The 24,110-nt window shown below is 34.5% G+C and overlaps 1 protein-coding gene across 1 annotated transcript; it reads right to left on the bottom strand.

Moving 5' to 3' along the window:
- Window positions 1-548: 548 nt before the first annotated feature.
- GUF1 (GTP binding elongation factor GUF1) lies at window positions 549-22,807 on the bottom strand. The gene is made up of 17 exons (XM_080796175.1): window positions 22,447-22,807; window positions 20,331-20,442; window positions 20,032-20,180; window positions 19,684-19,764; window positions 18,527-18,604; window positions 17,246-17,329; window positions 12,969-13,033; window positions 12,081-12,284; window positions 10,614-10,753; window positions 9,766-9,889; window positions 9,161-9,293; window positions 7,987-8,130; window positions 6,896-7,029; window positions 4,264-4,365; window positions 3,105-3,224; window positions 1,525-1,561; window positions 549-722 (listed from the first exon to the last, which is right to left on the bottom strand). The coding sequence occupies exons 1-17, from the start codon at window positions 22,609-22,611 to the stop codon at window positions 585-587; spliced, it is 2,010 nt and encodes a 669-aa protein (XP_080652301.1). The 5' UTR covers window positions 22,612-22,807; the 3' UTR covers window positions 549-584.
- Window positions 22,808-24,110: the final 1,303 nt, after the last annotated feature.

Below are 24,110 nucleotides of genomic sequence, written 5' to 3'. Positions count from 1 at the left end.
TTTAACAAAAACTAGACAGCACATGTTCAGCTAGAATGCTATTGACTTTGTTTAATAACTGACTGCTATAAATCTAAATTTATCCAGCTAAACAAACTGATACTTAGGTGATTCTGAAAATATCAGACTTGAATTAGATAGAATCTTAATTATGGGGTCGTTCAGTATAAGAAAAAATGTGCATGAAAACAAAATAGTTAAGATTCACTAAACACTACTGTGTCATACACTGAGTATTTTAAACATACTATATGATACAATCTTCACAACAACCTATGGAGGTAAATAACAGCATAATCCTGACTTCACCAAAGAGTAAACAGAGGTTAAGTAATAATTTACCTTGTTCTAGTGAGTGGTGGAACAGAAATGTGAAACCGGACAATATGGCTTCAGAATCCAAGTTCTTAACCCACCCACTACTTACTTTTCAAAGAAGAGCTAACAGGTTCTTTAAACCTAAAACCCAGAAGGCAACCAGCAAATTTTATAATTTTCATTGTCATCAACATATAAATTATGAAAAAAATTAAAAGATACACAAGTTTTAATTTATGAAAATTCACTGTATTTTTTTCCACCAATTACTTATCACATTGTGTTCTTAGAACTTTTATGAAAGCATCTTTTGGAACTTCAATGTTGCCAATTTTCCTCAGTTTTTTTTTTCCTTCTGCTTGTCTCTTCAAAAGTTTCATTTTTCGGGTAATATCACCACCATACTGAAAAATATTTTTAAAAATTGGAAGTCCAAATCACTCCATAGAAAATCATACAAGTACAAATAGACATCAACAGAATTATAATAACCTTATAGTTATTACCCATGAGGTAGATATCTGCAAAGTTATTTTTCTAATCACCTTCATAGCAAATCATAATTTAACATCTTCTCAAAGAATGATAAAGGGTTTATTTATTTTTTGGATGGAGATGAAGATCACCAAGGAAACCCAACATTAAGTTATGCATGTCAAGAATAATTATCAAGCCTCTTACTGATTCAAGTCTTACAATTCTGGATCATATAGCTGTAGTCTAATAAATTCACACAGGCATAAGTGTGCCAGTCTGACAGTAAGGATTTAAAAAAGCATTAACCATTTATTTCTCATAACTGAGTTAAGAAATTTTAATAGAGGAGACCACAAACAGCAAAGCAATGTAGGAGAGGTGGATTTCAAATTGCCATACTCTTCCCAGGGTAAGACACAGTCATTGTCTTCAAAATTTCTCCTTATAAATTAGATCAATAAAACATGTTATCCTGATCATAACTATTACAAAAATACTGGGTAGTACTTCATATATGGGAAATTTTTATAAATAAGATGCAAAAATAAGAATGTTATCAAAATGAATATATTAACAGTCAAGCTGAGATTTACCTATTTAAAAAGAAAACTAGAGATGAAATGGTTATTATAAAAACAATGGAAACCAATATATTTATATCTCCCCTCTTACTTTAAACTCATAAAAACAGATATATTAATAAAAAGTAGAATACAGGCAAATACGTACACATTTTGCCAAAACGTTTTTCCTATAAGCTTTCACACTGTAAAAGAAGAAATTTTATATAAAAATTGTATCATTTCAATATACTCTTTATAAGAATTTTATTTTCAAAAACAATCTCCTCTTTGCAGATTTAAATAATCATGTCATACCTAAGTAAAACTGCCATAAACAAATAGCTCAAATGCTCTTGTATCTATTTTTATGTATTTGACATAAAACAAAAAATGGATTCAACATGAACATCAACATAAATTTTATTAAGAATAAAAAACATCAGGGCTTGTGGGTAGTCTTGATTTAGGCCAAATTCAAGAGTAAGTATAACATCCTAACATCATTTCTGGCTCAACCTAAAACTGTTCTTACTACTATTACTTCCAAAAAATTTAAAAATGGTTATCACATTACGAACTCTACCACATGTGGGTTAAGAGTGACTAGGAATATAAAAAAAAATTTCTTTTATAAAGGCCTTTTCAGGGCAAACTAAATAATTTTAATATACCCACCCAAACAGATACAAACTAATCTATTTCTACAGTGTTTCTAAGAAATTTAGAAATTTTAAAAAGTTCCATTTATATGTATTTCTTATAAGATATAAAAATCTATTTTTTTTTTCCCCTCTGAGTTTATCTTCTACCTCAACACACATGTTGGAATTATTTGCTATTTTAAATTGTGCTTTCCAGGATGTTCCCTAGTTATCAACTATGTTCTGCCTAATCTCTGGGTACTCATGAAATTCAAAACAATTAACTAAAACTAAATTGCCTTAGGAAATGAAATTCACTGCAAATATAGGCATCAAATTTGTCCCATGACTATGTAAAATGTTGGCTGTAATTTCACCACTACTGATACCTGTAGGTTTGGGTTTAAACTACAACTGAATGGCAATTTCCAGCTAGGGGACACTTCTGATTTTCCAGAAACCAAGGAAATATGTTACACAATACTTCCCGCACTTACTGTTACTAGTAGAGCAGCTTATTCCGTGTTCTGATTTGTGTATCACATCTCTCATACAAAAAGACCAGTTTTCTACATAAATTAGTCTATCTTCAATGTCTACTACAGATCACATAATCAATCTACAATGCAAAACTCAACATGTTAGCATTCCTCTGTCAACTCTCTGATCTCTAAATTGGCTAGTTCTGAAAAGTGATATTAAATGCGTCAAGTAAAAATCATAATTTAGTTTTGTCTTTTGGAAGACTATCCCCAAAACCTTTTTTTTCCCCTCAAAACTTCTTAAAAAGTTTCAGTTGCTATTAGCTTATAAGCCATACCTTACCCAGGAAATTCAGTAGTCATTCAGTAAAATGAGTGGAAATAAAGCAATTCCTCAAACCCATGCCCATTATATTATTATAAATAATATCACTAGGTGTTAAGTAAATCAACAATTATCAATTAAGTGGAATTAAAAATCAGATTAGTGTTTCTACAAGTAGGAACAAAGTTTAGGCCAATGTGAAGTTAAATTTTTCAATATTTCATAATACAGTTCTAGTCCTATCATTTCTAACCATTTACCATTTCTAAAACAAGAACAAAAATGAATTTCAACTCACGTTTCTCTTGCAATGATTTTACTTCCAACAGCAGCCTGAATTGCTATCTCAAACAGCTGCCTAGGAAGAGAATCCTTAAGACGTTCACATATGGCTTTGCCAACAGAGTGTGCCTTGTCTCTGAGAGAGAAAATGCAACTATTTACATATCCCAAATGTGAATATTTAAAGTACCTTTCTAGTCCATATGCATAATCAATGTAAAGGTGATTTCTTAAGGAGATTCAAATGGAACTCATCTGTCATAAACATCTCACTCTGAATCATATGACTTTTCTGACTGCAAAAATAACATTATGACCATTACAGGCAATGTAGAAAAACATACATAAAAACCATTATTGATGCCATTCCCTTCATCCATAGAAAACCAGTGTTAAACATTTTTGAATTTCTATGTTAAAAACATATATCCTTCCATTATTTTCCTGCATATGTTTGCTATTTTATAATTTGAATCATAGTGAATATATGTCTACCCTTTCATTTAATAGGCCTTTTTATGTCACTTAAGATTATTTCATAGTATAATTTTAATAGCTTAACAGGATTTTTAAAGAGGTGCTCCATTATTTATTGATTTGCTGAACATGTAGGATACTTCATTTTTCATTATAAAATTCTATGAATATAAAAAACTTTTTGTTCTTAAAAACTTTTTGTTCTCAATTATAAATCTAACATAAAGTTTAAAACCGTTCCTTCTACTTTACTCTGGCGAGGGAAATATTTCTTTCCAAGATACTCTTCTTTTTAGCTATTGTAATTCTATTCTTCCACATTTAACAGTATGGAAAAAGAATGGAAAGAAAAACTAGTACAAGGAAATTTTTTTTTTTAAGATTTTATTCATTTATTTGACAAAGAGAGATACAGCGAGAGAGGGAACACAAGCAGAGGGAGTGGGAAAGGAGAAGCAGGCTTCCTACCAAGCAAGGAGCCCAATATGGGGCTCAGTCCCAGGACTCTGGGATCATGACGTGAGCCGAAGGCAGCCGCTTAACAACTAAGCCACCCAGGTGCCCCAGTACAAGGAAATTTAATTACTTGTAAGTTTTCAAAATATAGCTGTCAAATAAAAATAAGTAATCCATAATTAAATAAAACATGTCAAAAGTGGTTACTTTCGCATTCCATGATTAGTTTCTATTCAACTTACTTGTGTACAATAGTTACCAGCTCCTCTACAGGATTTCCATTCAGTAGAATATCCATTTTTACAAGTTCTGCAGTCTGGTAGCCCGCATCTTCGTAATCAAAACTAACAAGAAAGAACATCCAAGTAATAGATAAACATACTTCCCAAAAGACTGTATTATTTTTCTTTGCAAAACATTTTTTCTACCCATTCTCTTACACCTGACCCAAAGATGTATCCAAACAGTAAATGTACATTTTACATAAACGGGATCTACATGACCACAATGAGGAACAAACTCCCTCATCTTTTTACATTTACAAAATGAAAGGCAAAAGCAAGGGAAACATGCTTCACAGGGGAAAGGAAAATAAACTTGTAAGCCAGTCTACGAAAATGGGACACTGAAAGCAAATGTCACCTTCTTCCCAATGCTTCCTCCCAAGAGCTGGCTGGCTGTAGACAACAGTATATATTAATGGGTCATTCTCCAAGATTCATTAAGTATGGATTTCTGTTTAGCTTTCTATTACCAGTTAAATGCATGCTACGGTACTGATAAAAAGTCACTATAAATAAGATTTTTGGATTTCTTACACTACTCTTCGGCTTAAAGTTTCAATGCTAATTTTTGGTTTCTAAAGCAAGAAGGTCATAAGTTGATACTAATACTCTCTAAAATCATATTACCTAAAGTTTTGCTAAAACCCTTTCAATAAATATTAAGCATTTACTATATGAAAGATATCACCTTAGGTATATGCAGAAAAATAAAATCTACACATAGTCCCTAGATTTCACCTGTTTACAACTTTAAAATCTTCTATGCTCCAAAATTTTAGAATTTCTTCATTTTTTTCCAAAAGAAACCATTAAACAAACGTCTCTGTTTCCAAGCCAGCCAAATGGAAACCTAACCTCTATTCAAAACACAGATTATTCACTCAAGTGTACCCTGGAATGCAGGAACACATTTAGGACTCAAAAAGGCCACGTGTGGGTTTAAGGACAAACAGTTGCATCAAGTTAAGTATGAGAAGCAGCCTCCCTAGTCTTCAAATAACAAAGGAATTCTTCTTCTGACCCAGCTGCAAAGATACTTGCCACCTGGTGTAAGAGAAATTGTTCCTTATCTAAGTCCAGGAGAGGCCGATGGCTAGGCTAGACAGACTATGCTGCATTTTTATTCTTAGGAACTGACTACATGTAAAAAAGATCCATCTTGAACGTAAGAATCACCTTAATTCTGAAAGCTGGAATTATTTTATTTTCACATAGTTCAAAATTAAATATGTTCTTTCATTAATCTGAAGTATGTTTAAGTTTCTAAGCTAAAAGATTTTAAGACCATAACTCATAAAGGGGTATCTAAATGCAAACTACAATTGATAGACTTCGTTAAAAATGTTTATAAACACTCAGCTTAGTAACTATTCTTTTAACCACAATAATTTTTATTTATTTTTGTTTGTTTGTTTAAAGATTTTATTCATTTATTTGTCAGAGAGAGAGAGCACAAGCAGGGGGAGAGCAGCAGCCAGAAACAGAGGGAGAAGTAGGCTTCCCGCTTAAGCAAGGAGCCTGACTCGGGGCTCAATCTCAGGACCCTGTGATCATGACCTGAGTTGAAGGCAGATGCCTAACTGACTGAGCCACCCAGGCGCCCCACAATAACTGTTTTAACGACATGCTGCCTCAATTCATTCTACTTTAAATCCCACTGCCACTTATTTGCTTATGTTCTTGTCTGAAAGAAGACACATAAGAAAAAAACTGGCTGAAAAGATAGAAAAAATAGTTTCTCCATACAAAAAAAACCCACAAAGAACACTTCATTGAATCAATTATGATAACTCTTTCATTCTAACACTCATTTCATAAAGCTAAATTTCCAGATCACTGTAGCATGTTCTTTGAACACGAATCTTTCTTTGAATGTTAGTATTAAATATGCCGGCACATGCATGTAGGTGCACGTGTTATTTTACAGATGTGAATGTTCATTTTCCCTACTTTCCCAGTGTATTTTGTATTTTCTTTAACATTCCAATATATATCCAATATCCAATAACATAAGATTTTAGGGTATTAAGGGCATCTAGAGTTATTTACCCCAACATAAAATACTCCCAAAATGCTATGACGGGGTTCTTTGTTACTTAGTATTAAATCTTCCTTCACTTGTATCAGGCTGACCCTCCATACACTCCTGGGGATTAGACAATGGTTTTCATAATGTGGACCACGTATTCTGGAGAAGACCAAGTTATTAAAGTGTTCACAGATATGGGGACACATGTAGAATTTTTTACAGACTAAATATGTAGTTCTGTTTTCCAAATACATACAGGTGCTCCTAGGATTATATAACACACAAATCCAATGTGTCACCATACAAATGTGCCACGAAGATCACAGTAGCTTCTTGAAATTACATATAATTTTTAATGGACAGAGGAGTATACTCTTTCATGAAGAGGACACGATAATTTTTTTATTAGAAGAAGGCTAAAAATTTTATGAACTAAAGGAACTCATTCTTCCATAAGCAAATTAGGAGTACTAACACTTTTAAGGTTGCTTTAAGCCTTTCTATACTTATGTTGGTCAATATTTCAAAAGAATTATCCAGGTATCTGAATTAAATTTTTACCTAGCATATCCAGAAGACAGGGATTTCAAAGAATCATAAAAATCCACCACAATTTCATTCAAAGGGAAGAGATATTTAAGCATAACTCTATTTTGATCAATATACATCATATTCTTCTGAACTGCTCTTCGAGCCTAAAAAAGAAAAAAAAAGTGTTTAATGATAACCTATTGATGAAATGATTTACAATGACTATAGAAAGATGTCAATTACCAACCTAAAAATTTCCTTACAAATCCTAATAAACAGTGGACAAAATGAAGGAATATTTAATGGTCTACCAAAAACTTGCAAATAACAATTTTAATACAGAGACAACTATTTCATATTTCAATTGTATTTATTACCAAAGCTTTTAATCCTTTGTCTTTATCTAACAATTTTATCTTTTTAAAATTATATAGTAATTAGTGATAAACCAAATTAACCACAGATAACATCAAAGTTCTGATTTCTTGGTTTACAAATAAACTTAAGTCCCAAGAAATTAAGCAACTGACCCAAGTTTTGAAAGTTTGTGATTACAGAATTAAAATTCAAGTCCACTAGTAATCATTTGAGAGTTCTTTCCAATATATGTCAGAGTACTTCAAATGGTTTTTTTGATGACTATGATTTATGGATTAAGTCATTTATTACATTGTGGCAAAAACTAAGGCAAAATAGGGAATACCCACCCTTTAGTCAAAAGTGTCAAGTATTACAGTAATCTTTCAAACTATCCTCACTTTCAAGTACTATAGAGGCTAAAAGAAATTATTCTTTGAGCTAGTCAGTATAAGCATCAAATTTCTTTCCTTTGGGCTAACATATCAAATCAGTAAATTAACACAGATGACCAAAATTCTGGTTCTATTTTTCTCATTTAAAATCAAAATTATTTTAGAAGTATCTCTCTCATATACATACATACATACATATGTATATTATATATATATATATATATATATTCATGTAGATGTAGATCTTTATGAAAATTTCTTACAAATTCAATGTGCTCTACAGAGAGAAATCTTTCAAAACCTGAGTGGGAAACCACAGTTAGAGAGGACTAAAATTTACTTTTCTATTATACTGTATTACACTTATACCTGGCAAAGCATCATTACTTTTCCAGTGTATTCATCTGGTGTGATAATTGTACCCAAAACAACTGGCTCCAAATATTCTGTTACTTTTGATTTATCAGGGAATTGTGCAGGATTGATGATTGTAATTTCCTTCTCTCTGTATTCCTAAAAATAAGAAAAATCACCAACAGCTAAAAATAAGTCTTAATTACCACGCTTTAAAATCTTTTAATTTATAATAAATGTTAGAATTTATTATAATTGCATTTGCTGAATTAATAAAATCAAAAGAATTCCTAAAGGTTAAACTATTATGTTAACAGGCTTTGTATTTTATTTTTTTTTAAAGATTTTATTTATTTATTTGACAGACAGAGATCACAAGTAGGCAGAGAGGCAGGCAAAGAGAGAGAAGGAAACAGGCTCCCTGCTGAGCAGAGAGCCCTATGCAGGGCTCGATCCCAGAACCCTGGGATCATGACCTGAGCTGAAGGCAGAGGCTTTAACCCACTGAGCCACCCAGGTGCCCCTAACATGCTTTGTATTTTAAAAACCACCCAACCATAACCCCTTAATAACAATTTTTAGTAAGTAATGTATCCTGTTCATTGACATCCACTAAGCACATCTTATGTACCACTTAGAAAAAATATGATGTAAAAGTACATTTTATTCTGCCCTTATAAGGCATTATCATTAGTTTCCTAAGTTCATTTTGTTGGAAAATATTTACAAATACCAAAGTTAAAATTTGTTTAAAATGAAGAGACTGCCATTCAGATAAAATACAATACTGTCTCTATCACTACCTTGAAATCTAAAATTTCCTTTAGCCAGGTAGCCATGAATACTTCACCTTTCATTAAGATAAATTACTTATGACCAAATTATGTTCTTAATTTCTGTACTGGATTTAGACTGATAAATACTGATTCTACGTTTTACTCTCAGTAACAGGATAGTATCAACAATATATAGATTTCTATCAGGTTAAGAAAAATACTGCATAAATTAGTTCTCAAGTGGCTTCTCCATCATTAGTCATAAAATAATTCAATTTTTAATGCTACTAATCAAGAAATGTTTCATGTAAAAGCTAGTCAGGTAATGGTGTACTAAAAAGTTTCTCCTGCATTCTGCATATATATACACACACTTATTTAATTTTCCCTTGTATGCTGGTTCACAACAGTACCTTTATCAATTTTGCTGATGAAAGAACAGCTTTATATGGAACAGTTGGGGTTGTTAAAATTACAGAAGCATTATATTCTTGCTCCAGTCGCTGGTTGAAAACTTCCATATGCAAAAGTCCAAGAAATCCCAACCTGGGGGAGAAAAAGGCAAACTCCAAAATGTTTATGTCTCATGGGCTCTGGCTTCTTTGATGAATATAGTATTATATACTATAATACCGTATTATTCATATATTATTTATATACTATATATTTATATATTATAGTATAAATAATATTATATTATTTTGTGGGGGATGGGTAGAATCGAAAGTCATTCCAAAAAAAAGGTCATTCAAGCAATTCACATCATAATTAAATGCTACCAAAACTTCATTAAATAGGATTGAAAATTTCAAAAAAAAATTTCTATTGGAATTCTATTTAAAATTGCTATAAAGCTTACCCATGGAGTATGAATACAATGTGAAATAGGCAGATGTTTATTTTGTCTCACTTTACACTAGTAAGAACTTATCTTCAGAAATGAAATGTTCAGGACCAATCAAACACTTAAACTTCACTTTTCAATAGAAATTTGATCCTACAGGGAAAAGAGTCTTACCTCCAGCCAGCACCTAAGGCAAGGCTACTATCCCGATGAACTGTCACACTGGAATCATTTATAGTCAATTTTTCTACAGCACTCTTCAGGTTATTATATTCAGATTGGTCTATAGGGTACATTCCTGAGGACACAACGATTTCTAATTATCACATGTGAAAATCTGCCTAAAACTAAATATACAATGCTTCCAGGATCAAAATTAATCATCCTCATCTCTCACATCCTCCAAAACTCAAATGATTGACTTTGCCTAATGTGGGAGTAAACAAACTTCATACTTCCCAGTGACACAAACAAAGGGAGAAAAGCAAGTGCTGGATACCCAGCACAGAGTAACTTGATGACTTTCAATCAAGCCTTCCTTTTCCAAATGTCTGTAGTATCACACAGTAGTAAAAGGTTGTGAAGTCGTGCATATGAGAAGTAACACTATCCTCTGCCATGCCTACACTAGTACTGTACAATATTAAAGTTCAACTAATAGAAAGGCAGTCAGTAAATGTCCACTGACAATTAGTAATGAAAACATCCTAACTAGAAAAATATTCCAAATGCAATGATTTACTCTCTAGCGAAACAAGGAAAATCTATGTTCTTTTATATATCAGAGAGCTCGTTTAAGAGCTTATACTTTCTAAGAAGTGATAAAAAAAAATGTAGGACATGATCTCTCACATTAAGTTGCACTATACATATGAAATTAACTGATACACAAATAGCACACAAAAAAACTAAAAGAAATAGAATATTCTGGAAATAGCTGTTATTTAAAATGAGTATTTCTAATAATTATTTCAATTTACATAATAAATTGGCCCTCATCCTTGCATTTGTGGGCTCCTCACCTGCAAATACCATTGGTTTCGCTGATTTAAACCCAGGCAAGGGCTCCACTGGTTGTTTATGTAAATATAATGTATCTCCTATTTGTGCTTCAGTGACATCTTTCATCCCAGCAATCAGATAGCCCACCTGTCCTGCATATCTAAATAAAATTATTATACGGAAATATTTACTGCTTTAATGTTTCAACTGCATACTCACAATTAGCTCTACCCTTCCCGGAAATGATTGTATTTTCCAAAGAAAACCTCATCTAATTCAAAGTAAGTATTACGTATCAATTCTCAACACTAAACTGTCAGCAAAAGAACATACCATGCCTTACAGTCCATTATCAAAGACCTCTGAAACACAAGTCTACAGCCTTCCTCATGACTCTAGCCACCTCTGCATATTAAACAACAGCTTCTAAAATATAATGTAAACAAAGTAAAACTAAGTGCAGAAACACAAGATAACTTCTTGAAGTGTAAAACACTATTTTATTAATGAATTGTGTCACTAATGTGATCTAAAAATAAATTTTTAAAACCAAGCAGAAAAATGTGAACTCTAAACAAATCTGACACCAATTTGATGTTCCTCTTGTATGAAAAGAGCACATCCCAAGATTTCAGAGTTTTAGCTTAGTTTTGTTTTGTTTTTGAAGCAAATTTCCTACATGACAAACTAATTTACGTCTAGGATAAGATATCAGAATCTTAGGTGAAGATACAGTAATGGTCAATGTATGCACTACATGATGAAACAGACTTCAGAAATCTTTTGAGTAAAATTAAAATAGACTTTATGACTCCATTAAATAAAAAAATTATTGAGCAAAATAGTGCTGGTTTTAGACAAACATTAAACTATTGAGTGTGACCTATATGATCACTATCTTAATTTTTACAGATGAGGAAACAAAGACCTGAGAATGCTCCAGGTATATGCCAGATGATTTATCTCATCAGTACCTTGCAGTACTGATGGAGCAGTCACTCAAGTATTTGTCAGTGAACTCAGAATTCAGTTTTTCTAATACACACTACCTTACCAACCCCATGTGCAATGGATTTTAAACAAAGTTTTACAATGAATTCCATACAAAAGGAAAAAATTACCAAATTTTCTTCACTACTTTTATGTTGAAAAATCTTATTATAAAAAAATTAAATATTAAAATTGATACCCAGTATGATTTGGATATGGGTGACAGAACCATCTCTTTCACTGGCTCATCAAATACAGCAGATCATAAAATTTGTTATGACTAGTCAAAAGGAATAAAAATATATCAGATTTATACTGTCCTTCACACATAAGATTCCTTTTACAAGAGCTTTTAATATTTAGGTGCATTAAATAATTAGTTTGGGTTTTTCTTCTCTGAGTTATCAAATTGGGATCATCCTAAGCATACCAAGCTGAGAAAGGCAAAGATTGAAACACATACGAATGTATTTTAATTACTATTGCAGATTACTTACAGTTTATGTGTTGGCTGCTCATTCGGATTCAGAACTCCTACTTCATTAACTTCATATGTCTTTTTAGTATGTGCAGATACAATTTTATCTCCTTTGGAAACCACTCCATCAAATAATGCTACATTGGCTATCACACCCCTATACTGGTCAAATGTGGAATCAAATACCAAAGCTTTCAGGGGATTTTTGCGATGCACTTTAGGACTATTAAAAATAAGTAAAAAGAAAATGTACATATAATAAATTAAACTCAATAAAATGACTATTATTTAAATAATAGTATGCCTAATTTATTCTAGTACCTAAGAAAGGCTAATAAGTGACAGCCAAAATAAAAATATCTTCCTATAAAGTATAATGCCTATTTTTATATTAATTTTATTTCAACCTTGAGTTTAAATGTTTTAAGATGATTTATGAAACTGATGAAATACATTTATTCAGTATTAAAACACAATAACTGCTAATTTATTCAAGTCTCTTTATTACAATGATTTTTTTTAAAGATTTTATTTATTTATTTGATGGAGAGAAAGATCACAAGTAGGTAGAGAGGCAGGCAGAGAGAGAGGGGGAAGCAGGCTCCCGCCGATCAGAGAGCCCAACATGGGGCTCGATCCCAGGACCCTGAGACCATGACCCGAGCCAAAGGCAGAGGTTCAACCCACTGAGCCATCCAGGTGTCCCTATTACAATGATTATTAAGAAGAGAACTCAATCACCCTTGTTTGCTTTCTTTTTCTATACTGTACTTGATTTCTATGTACAACTAAAAATAATGTATTATCACTCACCACAAGTATAGTCTAATCTAAAATTACAGATCAAACTGATGGCCTTTGTACTATTAAAGATAAGTAAAAAGTACAAAAATAACAAAATACTTACGGTGGTATTCTTTCAATGACTGCCTGAAGAACTCTTTCAACATTTGTTCCAAGTTTAGCAGAAATCTAAAAAAAGTATATTAAAAAAAATAAGGATTTAAAGACTACTTTTCTATCCAGGTGACTGAGCTTTATAATTAGAAAAAAGAAAGAATTCTAACAGTTATGAATTTGAAAACAGTAATAAAAGGAAGCACAAAGCATATACTATACTGACAAATGTCCTTCCAATACCGTTAGGTGAGTCTATGGTTCTTGGATTAAATTACAAAAACATTCTGATTATGGTAATGAAAGAGCAGTGGTCTTAAGAGTTCAAAAAAATCTGAGTAACAGTTATGACTCTGTATGGACTGTATGACTTGAGCAATACATATTTGAGCTTCAAGTTCCTCATCAAATAAATGATCATTTATATTCTTCCTAAATCTCAAGATTGTTGTGTAAAGAGAATAAACAATATATGTGGATAACACACATGCAGTTACACGGGATATTACTACTATTGTTCTCCCACTGAGAGAGCAAGTCTAAAGACTCAAAAAACACAGGTATGACTCAACTTTGTTATAACTAATAGCTGCACTACCTCTGAAATCTTGATTTTAAAACCCATTTCCTAAATACCACCTCTTAACCTTTAAACTCTCTCCAGATCAGTTTCTCAAATCAGCACTAAGGACAGTTTGGGCTGATAACTGTTTTAAGGGATTTTTAACAGAATCTATGGAATGTCATCTACCCACAAGATGACCATAGCACCTACTCCCCGTATGACAACAAAAATCATCTCCAGATATTGCCAAATGTTTCCTACAGGGCAAAACTACCCACTAATGAGAACCACTGCTCTAGACTTCAGTACCTTCTTTGCAACAATCCTTTAAGTTCCCATCTCTAAACCACTGAATGGACTATCTTCTTTAACTATCCATTAGCCCCATGCTCCCTACTTTCCCAGCTGAGACTCCAAGGTCCACTATTTACAATCACTGTTCAACCACTACCTATTCTCTCCCTATCATAAGGTTGGTAAAACTCAACTGTGACTGGTTCCAACACTGTGTCTTATCTATTTTTTTTTTTAAGATTTTATTAATTTGAGAAAGAGTGAGTGAGTGAGCACAAGCGGGAGGAGGGGGGACAGAGGGAGAAGCAGACCCCCTGCAGAGCATAGAGCCCAACACAGGGCTGGATCCCAAGACACCAAGATCATGACCTGAGTCAAAGTCAAACACTTAACTGACTGAGCCACCCAGGTGCCCCAATAAGTGTCTTTTCTGTGCCTATAATACAAAGGGCTCAACATCACTGGAGAAAAATCAAGTAAGTGGTCTGGCAAGTTTCTCTGAATTCATGACCACACATCTCAACATGCAGTTAAACTTCCTAACTTCCTAAGATGCATCCCGTAGTAAATTCACATTACCACTCAGTAAGGTGTTTGACCCTACCTTCTTTTTCAATCTACACATTTTCCCCTCTGGCCAATTCACTCTTGGTTGATGACTTTGCCTGTTATTTAATTTAAGGAAACAGAAAATATCACAAACTCCCTTATCCAAAATATACAAATCTATCTGTATCTATAATCACAACCTCTTTGCAGTCTCTCATTATAATCTGGGAATTATTCCCCCTTCTCTGGAGACTCAATCCTTCCATACTTTTTATTCTGAATTCCACTCTAATCCTTCTCAAGTTCTTACTTGTAATGCCCTCAAATTCACAATAATGTAATTCGGCTCTTAGGATCTTTTCTCTACACTTCTCCCTATGAAATCCTATTTGTTTACTACATACATGTTAACAACTCCTAAATATCTATCTCTGACTGCAATTAACTCCATGAATGCCTGAATTACAGATTTACACACTATCTCTCCTTGGATGTCTAATAGACAAAAGCAAAGCTTTTGTTTTCTCCTATATCATTTCCTCTCCAACTCCTCTTCATATGGATATTAACATCTAGTAGCAGCTACTTGCTTAAACCCAAAGCTACCTGATTCTTCCCTTTATTTCACTTCCTCTCATGTAACCCACACCAAATCTCTCCTATCCAAGTATCTATCTCCTATCTCTCCAAATATAGATCAAATCTGCCGAATTCTCTGACATCAACATCACATACTTAGCCACCTCTATAAGCACTTTAGCTATTACTGCAAACCAGTTTCCCCTTACTTCTTCTTCTTCTTTTCTTTTTTTTTTTTTTTTTAAGATTTTATTTATTTATTTGACAGAGAGATCACAAGTAGGCAGAGAGTCAGGCAGAGAGAGGAGGAAGCAGGCTCTCCGCAGAGCAGAAAGCCCGATGCGGGGCTCGATCCCAGGACCCTGGGATCAGGACCTGAGCCGAAGGCAGAGGCTTAACCCACTGAGCCACCCAGCCGCCCCTCTTCTTCTTCTTTTCTAATGAATTCTCTGTAAGGTAACCAGATCAGTTTATTGTCCTCAACTACTTTAAAATCCTTTATCATAGAATAATTTTCAAACCTCAGCACAAGAAGAGTCTCAGCATGACTTGATTCCTGCCTATCCCTACAAAGCCATCTCATCTAATTTGCCTCTGTTCTGTTCCTTAAACATGCCAAACCTTGCTAAACATGCCGAGCCTATACACTGGGTCTTCCCTCCTCTTGGAAGTTTCTCCCAACTCTTCATTTCTTCAGTCTCAGTTCATCAGAGATGCCCTAAGTTACTCTGCATCATAGCATCTCTCCGAGAAAAAATTACCTTTCTATAGTTAAGTATGATACTCCACCTGAAACAACACAATCTGCTAAATGAATTTTCTTGACAATACCTTGACAATTTTCTTGTCTTATTCAATAATTACTATACTTATTCGCTTACTTCTTTCTTTACTCATTTAATGATGGCCTCCCTAAGGAGAACATAACACAATGATACAGCAGTCTTATCTAGCCTGTTCACTGCTGTGCCCCTAGCTGGCACATTCCAAATAAGTATCTGAATAAATTTTGTAAAGATGTATTAAAATCAGAATAGTCCATTATACTTTAACATAACCCAAGTTATGAAACCATAATTCCAGGACTGCTTTATAATGACGTCCCTCTTTGTAATAAAAACCATTAAATTCTCTATGTGTATATCTATCTCGAAGGGGAAAAAAATAGTTTTTCAGTTAATACCATGTTGTATGTAATCCTCCACTGTGTTAAACAAAAGAAAACAATTCATCACCTGAAACTTGCTTTCTCAAAAAATCAAATGAGACTGAAGTGGAAGCTGAATGTTATACTGTTGCACTGACACACTTAAAACACAGCACAGCACAGTCTGGCCATAGCTATTCAACACCTAATCATCATTCGAAAGGTAAATAAAAAAATTCAAATTTAAAGTAATATCAACTTTGGGTGCCTGAGTGGCTCAGTTGGTTAAGCATCTGCCTTCGGCCCAGGTCATGATCCCAGGGTCCTGGGATCCTAGTCCCCTAGTCCCACATTGGGCTCTCTGCTCAGCAGGGAGCCTGCTTCTGCCTCGGCCTCCTTCTGTCTGTCATGAATAAATAAAGAAAATCTTAAAAAAAAATTATAAAGTAATAACAACTTTGACATAAATAAAATCTGTTGTTTGAGATTATTACTATATCTAGTTCTATTATAAAAAAAAGCTTTGTCAATTCCAAAACTAATGCAAATGCCTTGTAATTAATTTGAATCTGTTCTCTAAAGAGAGTATTTCCAGACACACCAGGGTAGATCAGTCAGTTAAGCCTCTGACTCTTGATTTTGGCTTAGGTCATGATCTCAAGGTCTTGGGCCTGACCCCTGAGTCAGGCTCTGCACTCAGTAGGGAGTATACTTGAGGATTCTCTCTCCCTCCACCTGCCACCCCCACTCTTGCATACTCTCTCTGTAAAATAAAAATAAATAGATCTTTAAATAAATAAATATAGAGAGTATTTCCACAGAGGCAAAATGGCTAACAAGAAATACTACTGTAATCAGTTGCACAAGACTTGCATTTTAGTCCTGGCACATTAGCTAACTAGATCTGTAATCTTAAGAAAGTGATAAAACCTTTGTGCCTTAGTTCTTTCAACTGGATTGTAAGAATAATTCCTATCTGTCCTAACCATGTAACAAGGATTTTTGGTGAAGATCAAATGAAATATCAGTAAAAAGAACTTTGTAAAACTATGCAAACTTTATACACCGATGGGCTATCAAATACTATGAAATTTCACTTAGGCCAATATCCAACATTTTTTAAAGTATGTCTTCAAGAAAAAGGGTATTTTACCTTAATACATTCATCACTTGGAATATCAAACACTTTTTCAATTTGCTTTTCAACCCTTTCAGGATCAGCATTCTTCAGATCTACCTTAAGAAGAAAATTCATTATGTCTTAACACAGCAAAAATAAAATAAAATGTATATTAATAGCATTCAAAGACAGTCAAAAGCATACCTACAATAACTGATACCTCTATTTTTCATTTCAAAAGTGTTAAAATAATCTAGATATAGGCAATATAATTTTAACAAGTATGGCTACTGAAAAACAGAGGGTAGGCAAAACAGAACATGCAAAAATTTTAGGGAGCAGGCAATTCAAGGCAGAAGAGTTCAATAACAATATATCAACCAACACCATGTAAACTGATTTTACAAGTTAGATGTAACTTATGACAAGAAACTGTCTTACCATAAGCAACTCTGCCTCTTTTAAACTTAACTCCATTATAAAAAAATTCAACTGAATGCAATGCAGTTTTTTTTTGGCTTGTTTGTTTTTTAAAGTAGGATCCATGTCAAGCAAAGCCCAATGCAGGGCTTGAACTCTTAACTCTACATTTAAGACCTGAGCTGAGATCAAGAATCAGACACTTAACTGACTCCTAGGTGCCCCACAATGAAGATTTTTAAATTAAGATTCTTTATTAATTTCAAAATATAAAAGCTAAGTTTATCAACAGTACTCAGCTTAGCACTTAACTATAATGCTTCATGTGTTACACTGTTTTCCCCCAAGATTTTAAGTGCTTTTTCTTTTCCAATATATGTTTTAGTGTGATAAACATAATTTTTTGGCTGCCATGCATGTATTTCTTTCCTAAAGAAATAGCCTTCAATCACTCCATGTTAATTCAGGGAGACTGTCTTCTCAAATACGTGTAAGGATATAGGAGTTCGAGTTGCGATTCTATCACGTACAATTTAAAGAAATAAATCCTACCAATACATTTAATATATAATTGAAGATTCCTCATATAAAAAATAGTATACTTTACAAACACCAAATTCACTTTTACAAAATAAAATAATAAACATTATTGTTGTCTCATTAGAATTACCTTGTTTATTTTTCTTTAAATTTTTTTTTTAAGATTTTATTTATTTATTTGACAGAGAGAGACACAGAGAGGGAATACAAGCAGGGGGAGTGGGGGAGGGAGAAGCAGGCTTCCCGCCGAGCAGGGAGCCCGATGTGGGGCTCGATCCCAGGATGCTGGGATCATGACCCGAGCAGAAGGCAGAGGCTTAACCCACTGAACCACCCAGCCACCCCTAGAATTACCTTGTTTATAACTGGGATTATCGACAGCTGCGCTTCAAAGGCAAGAAAGAAGTTTGCTACGGTTTGCGCTTGAATACCCTAGAAATATCAAGACACAAGATACTGATATGACCATTCTACCATCTATCACAAAACTTGTAATTTAAGCCATTCCATACATCTTCACCAAAAGCAGAGGTACAGAGTAAAGTACAGTATCTATACTTCCATGAATACATATAGAGTATTTCCACAGAGGCAAAATGGCTAACAAGAAATACTATTGTAATCAGTTGCAGAAAACTTGTGTTTTAGTCCTGGCACATTAGCTAACCAGATCTGTAATCTTAAGAAAGTGATAAAACCTTTGTGCCTTAGTTCTTTCAACTGGATTGCAAGAATAATTCCGAAATGTCCTATCCATGAATCTGGATAATTCCTTGTGAAAATTCCTTTCATTTTGGGAAACATTACTGGAGACAAAAAAAAGTGAAACATGAACCCTCAAGGTCATGAAAGCCTACTAAAGGACAGAGTCATATGATGTGGTTTATAAAACCCTGTACTATTTGTATAAGGTAGACATAAACTTTCCCTGACAGGAACAAGGAAGGCTCAACACAACAATTACCTTGGGTTTTAAATGAAAAGTTTGTGAGAAACTGAATTATATCAAAAGCTTACTTCAATAGTACATAATAGGTCTTATATCATCAATGGATATGTTTTTATGGTTCTCTTTATACCAAACAAGAACCTGGTAATGTTACTGACATATTTCTTCAAACTTAAAACATTATTACCTTAAAATCACCCAAAATGACCTCCAAAATAGATTCATTTTCAAGTTCTGCTAAAAATTAATATTAAAACCCCAAATAAAGAACTGCTAAAAATTGAGATTTGGGTAGGATGAATATAAATATAATATACTTCAATAATCCCTTCATTCATCTGGTCAGCTTAAAGTGTTTAAAATATGAACTAGTCAATTTCACAGACTGCTTTAGGGCAATAAAATTCAAAGCACCAGGACTAAATCATGTGCTTTGGCTTAAATAATACAATAAATCTTATTATTTTCAAACACAAAAATTCTATTTCCAAAATACATTTTAAGGAAAATATCCTGAAATAACCTAGAGCGAATCACACCACATAAAATTAAAAGTACCTACCTCGTTTGCATCAACCACAAGTAAAACACCCTGGCAAGCAGAGAGTGACCTGGATACTTCGTAACTAAAATCAACATGGCCCTGAAAAACAAAAAATATTGATACTTCTAAAGTTAGCTGTAATATTTTTAGGGAGGGGCATTATGGCAAATCCACTGACTCCCCTTGATAAAAAGTTAGTACATTTCTTTTTTTAGCCTCTACTTGTGAAACAATTTACTCAAACATAAGAACAGTGAGAAAACAAAGAGCAAAGTGTTTAATGTTCAGTTCAAAAACTGAACAAGGATTTGTTCTCACTATTAATACAAGGCTGACTTAACAAGAGAGACAAAATATTAAACTTACTGGTGTATCAATGAGATTTAAAAGGTACTGCTTTCCTTCACAATCATAGAAAAGAGATGCTGTCTGGGCTTTAACAGTGATTCCTCTTTCTCGTTCCACTTGCAGTTTATCAAGAACCTGCTTATTATTTTTTGTTTTATCAATTGTGCCTATAAAGAGAAATACTGATATTTCTATGAGCTTTTAAAAAGACACAATACTGTGTATAAAATTAAAACCAAAATTTTAAAAAGCATAGTAAAAATGATGATTAATTACTCATGGCCATCAATTAACTATATAACATAAAATGAAAATACCTGTTAGTTCCAGGAGCCTGTCAGCTAAAGTACTTTTGCCATGATCCACATGTGCAATGATACTGAAATTTCTAATATTTTCAACAGAGAATCTAGACAGGTCAATTTTTTCCTAGAAAGGGAAGAAAAATAAAACATTTATGAGTATACATTTTGCATCATATGAAAAAAGAATACTAATTCAAAGATAATTCCTTTAGTCTAAGCCATTTCATTTTATAACATTTATATTATTCCTATGACAATAAAAAGGTGTATAGCTAAACTCTAATTACAAGCAAATGATTACGACAGCACTTATCAAATATATCAGTTTCACAGTCAATGTGACAACCAAGCTAAAGAAGAGTCCTTTATAAATATTTCCACCACTTAGAGGGCAAATGAGGAAATGAATTTATTTGCATGAAAGAAGAACACAAGATACCTAGAACTCCTGAACAGCCTTAGAGCGCCTAGTCTAGTAAAACTGCTTGAAGCAAAAAAAAAAAAAGCTACAGAAAAGTTTAGGGGAAAAAAAGGAAATTATTTGCCCTCATCACACATTTAGTCAGCAGTCAAATCTATTTAAAAATCTGTGCTCCTAATAGAACCTTCAAAAGTTTAATCAGATACAATTATGTTATTTGGCAACTTCTTTGAAGAGAGAGGAAAAACAAGAAGGTATCAGCGGCAAAAAAAAAAAAAAAAAAAAAGAAAAAGAAAGAAAAGAAAAAAGAAAAAAGAAAAAAAAACCTATTATCATTCAAAATTTTAAAATATTTTAAAATGTAACTCCCGATTTTTAGTTGTATACATCTTCTTTAATGTTTTATGTAGACTCATTGCAAACTGCTAAAAATGGTTATTCAAGTAGAATATGCCATCTTTTGGGGTACTCTAAACATTTTATTTTTCCAAGCAAATGCATCTTACAATCAGCATTAAAAAAGTAAAATTATTGGGGCTTCTGGGTGGCTCAGTCATTATGTGGCTGCTTTCCAGTCATGTCATGATCCTGGGGTCCTGCCGTCCTGGGAACAGCCCCTGCACTGGGCATTGGGCTCCCTGCTCAGCCGAAGCTGGCTTCTTCCTCTCCCACTCCCCCAGCTTGTGTTCCCTCTCACTGTGTCTGTCAAATAATAGATAAAATATTTTTTAAAAAGTTAAAATTACAATGAAATACATAATACTCAGGGGCTTTACGTTTTCTTTTTATAAATGCTCTAACACAAAGCAGACAATGAAAGTGCAACTTATATTTGAAAGAAATTCTGATTAAAATCTAAACCTGATTTGTTTGCCCAGTGTATTTCCCACACTGCTCTTTCAATTGCCATTCAATTAAAAAGATACACAGGACTGTACCACTTTTAAGAACTTTGAATTCCAAGATAAATCCATTTTACATTCCACAAGCATGTTAGAAGAGGGCATTATCATACTTTAGTCTTATTTTTTTCCAGGTACTCATAACTTATGTTCAATTACTCTACTTTTCTTCCTAAACTGTATCTTTTTCTAGTAAATAGTGTATTTTTAAAAAGCTGCTGAATTCCTCACCTTCTCCACTACAAGAACAGAAACTCAGAAAACAAGTTTGCTTTGGATCACTTAAAATTAAATAATGAACAGAAGCTAAAGCATACCCAGCACGTCTTCCATTCTAAATATTGGACTAAAAAGTCCTATTCTTACATAGTTACCATCCTCATGAAGAGCCATTCTTTAATCTTATTCATTTACCACTGAAGAAAAGTTACAGGACGTTCAAGTAGCTTCCCCAGGCCACAGAGCTAGTAAGTTGCGGGAAAATGGAAGTTACACCAGCCTCTTCAGCAGGCTTTTAAGAGAATTAAATGCATGCAAAACCCCTGCATCAGTGTCTCGCATAATCAATAAATTAGTTACTGACATTACAAACCAGTGAACTCGAGAAGTGACTTGCCCAAGGTCACAGTGGTGAGCGGTGGGGCATACAGAACCCCGAGAGCGAGGCGCCTTCTTAGCTCTACCGCCCTCACAGATCTCAACCCGCATTCACACGTAGTCTAGGAAGCCCTTCCAGCCTGCATTTTTGCACGGAACGCCCTCCCGAGTTTTAAAACACGGTTAATCAGAAACTAATGGCGGTCACCTTGCGGTCGGCAGAGCTGTAGAGCCGGTCGAGAGTCCTGGACTTGGCAGCAGCCTGACGGCTCGGCGTGGGACGAGGCTCCAGGAGCCCCCGCTGTGCAGCTGCGGCGGCCCACACCGTGAGCGCGCCACCGTGCCACCTGCCACGACCCAGAGGAGCCCACATCCCCCCGCGCTACAGAGGCGTCAGGAGAAGGTCTCGAGACAGTTCGGCGCCATGGCCTGCGCCCCGATTTCGCAAAGACGCCCGCAGCTAAGAGCCCACGAAAAAGACGCAACCAGCCTTACGCAGCCGGAGAAGAAAAAGTACTGTGGCCGGTGTGGCCCAACTAGAGCTTCCGGCAGCGCGACACCCGAGACGCGGCGCCGCTGGTCGGCGTCTGCAGGTCGCACGACCGGATGACGTCAGCGCGCTTCCGCGAGAGGCGGTTTGGAAGACACGTGAGGGCGAGCGCTACTGTAGTGTTAGTTGCAGTCTGAAAGCATGTAGTGATTCAGGTTCCTACCAAATACCAGAATAATATAGCAAATATTTTAAAATTTGAAAGTCGAAATAAACTCCCCCTGCTGTTACTGATATGGCTAATATTTTAGTGCATCTGTAAGGAAATGGGCGGTAAAATTGGTTCCATTCATGTATCCTAGGAAAATTTGGACCAGAACGGAAGGTGGAAAAGAGTTACACCCTGAACTGCCATAGGCCTCCCATTATTTTCAAGTTATGATTTCAACAAATATGACCTTGCAGGCAGGTCTCTGGCTAAGTAACGTGGGTGATGATGGTAAGAGATCATGAGACCTCTGTAGCACATTCAGTGTCTGTCTCCCACTCTCTCTCTTGGGCTTTTCTGGAATATCTGAAGTTTGGTGCAGAGGAGTGAGACAACAGCTGCGTTGAGTTCACCGTTGCATTGGTTCTAGTTTGTTCTTGGAGTACTATAAATCAAAGCAATACTTGATACAACAGTAATTGCTACCACCTTTGTTAGAGAGTAAATTTAACAGTAATTCTCCTTGCTTTCACCATATATACTGCTATTACATACCTAATATTTTTCCTTAAATCAAATCACCTTTTATACTTAATTTACTTTAAAAGAAAAATTTGTATCATTATCATAAACTGAAAAAGCATTGTGACCTGCCATGAATTAAAATAAAACAGTAAAAATAAGTGTAATTAATTTAAAAAATTGATTCAGTGCTAAGATCTTACCTAGTAGAGGCTCTGAATCTCTCTTGGTTAAACATGTAGATTAGCAGGACTCCTGAGTGCTGGGTCAGTTGAGCAACTGGGGTGGGGGGTGGGGTTCATAATCTGGGGTGGTGTGATCCAGTCAGATGTCAGGCTTGGAGCCTGCTTAGGATTCTCTGTCTCCCTCTGGCCCTGGCCCGCTCCCCTAACTTGTGACTCTTACTTGTGGGCATGCTCTTTCTCAAAACGAAGAAGCAAAAACCAAGAACAAACAAATGTGGATCAGCAGATATTAGAGAAAAATGTTAAAAGCATAGCACTAAACAAAGATTTCTCTCCTTGACCTAATTAGCAGTATTGAAATAAAATTGAGGGGCACCTGGGTGGCTCAGTGGGTTAAGGCCCCTGCCTTCAGCTCAGGTCATGATCCCGGCGTCATGGGATCGAGCCCCGCATCGGGCTCTCTGCTC

Source organism: Martes martes, assembly GCF_963455335.1.
Source record: "Martes martes genome assembly, chromosome: 2".
Taxonomy (NCBI): domain Eukaryota; kingdom Metazoa; phylum Chordata; class Mammalia; order Carnivora; family Mustelidae; genus Martes; species Martes martes.
Note: the sequence above shows the minus strand (reverse complement) of the source record. Positions and strands in the feature narration are given on the sequence as shown.

Excerpts from the sequence above, each read along its gene's own strand:
- GUF1 (XM_080796175.1), bottom strand. The coding sequence starts at position 22,611 with ATGTGGGCTCCTCTGGGTCGTGGCAGGTGGCACGGTGGCGCGCTCACG. Across the intron at positions 10,754-12,080 it reads GAGCAGCCAACACATAAACT|ATATGCAGGACAGGTGGGCT; the intron begins GTAAGTAATCTG and ends AATTTTATTTAG. Across the intron at positions 9,890-10,613 it reads GAAACCAATGGTATTTGCAG|GAATGTACCCTATAGACCAA; the intron begins GTGAGGAGCCCA and ends TTGTGTCCTCAG.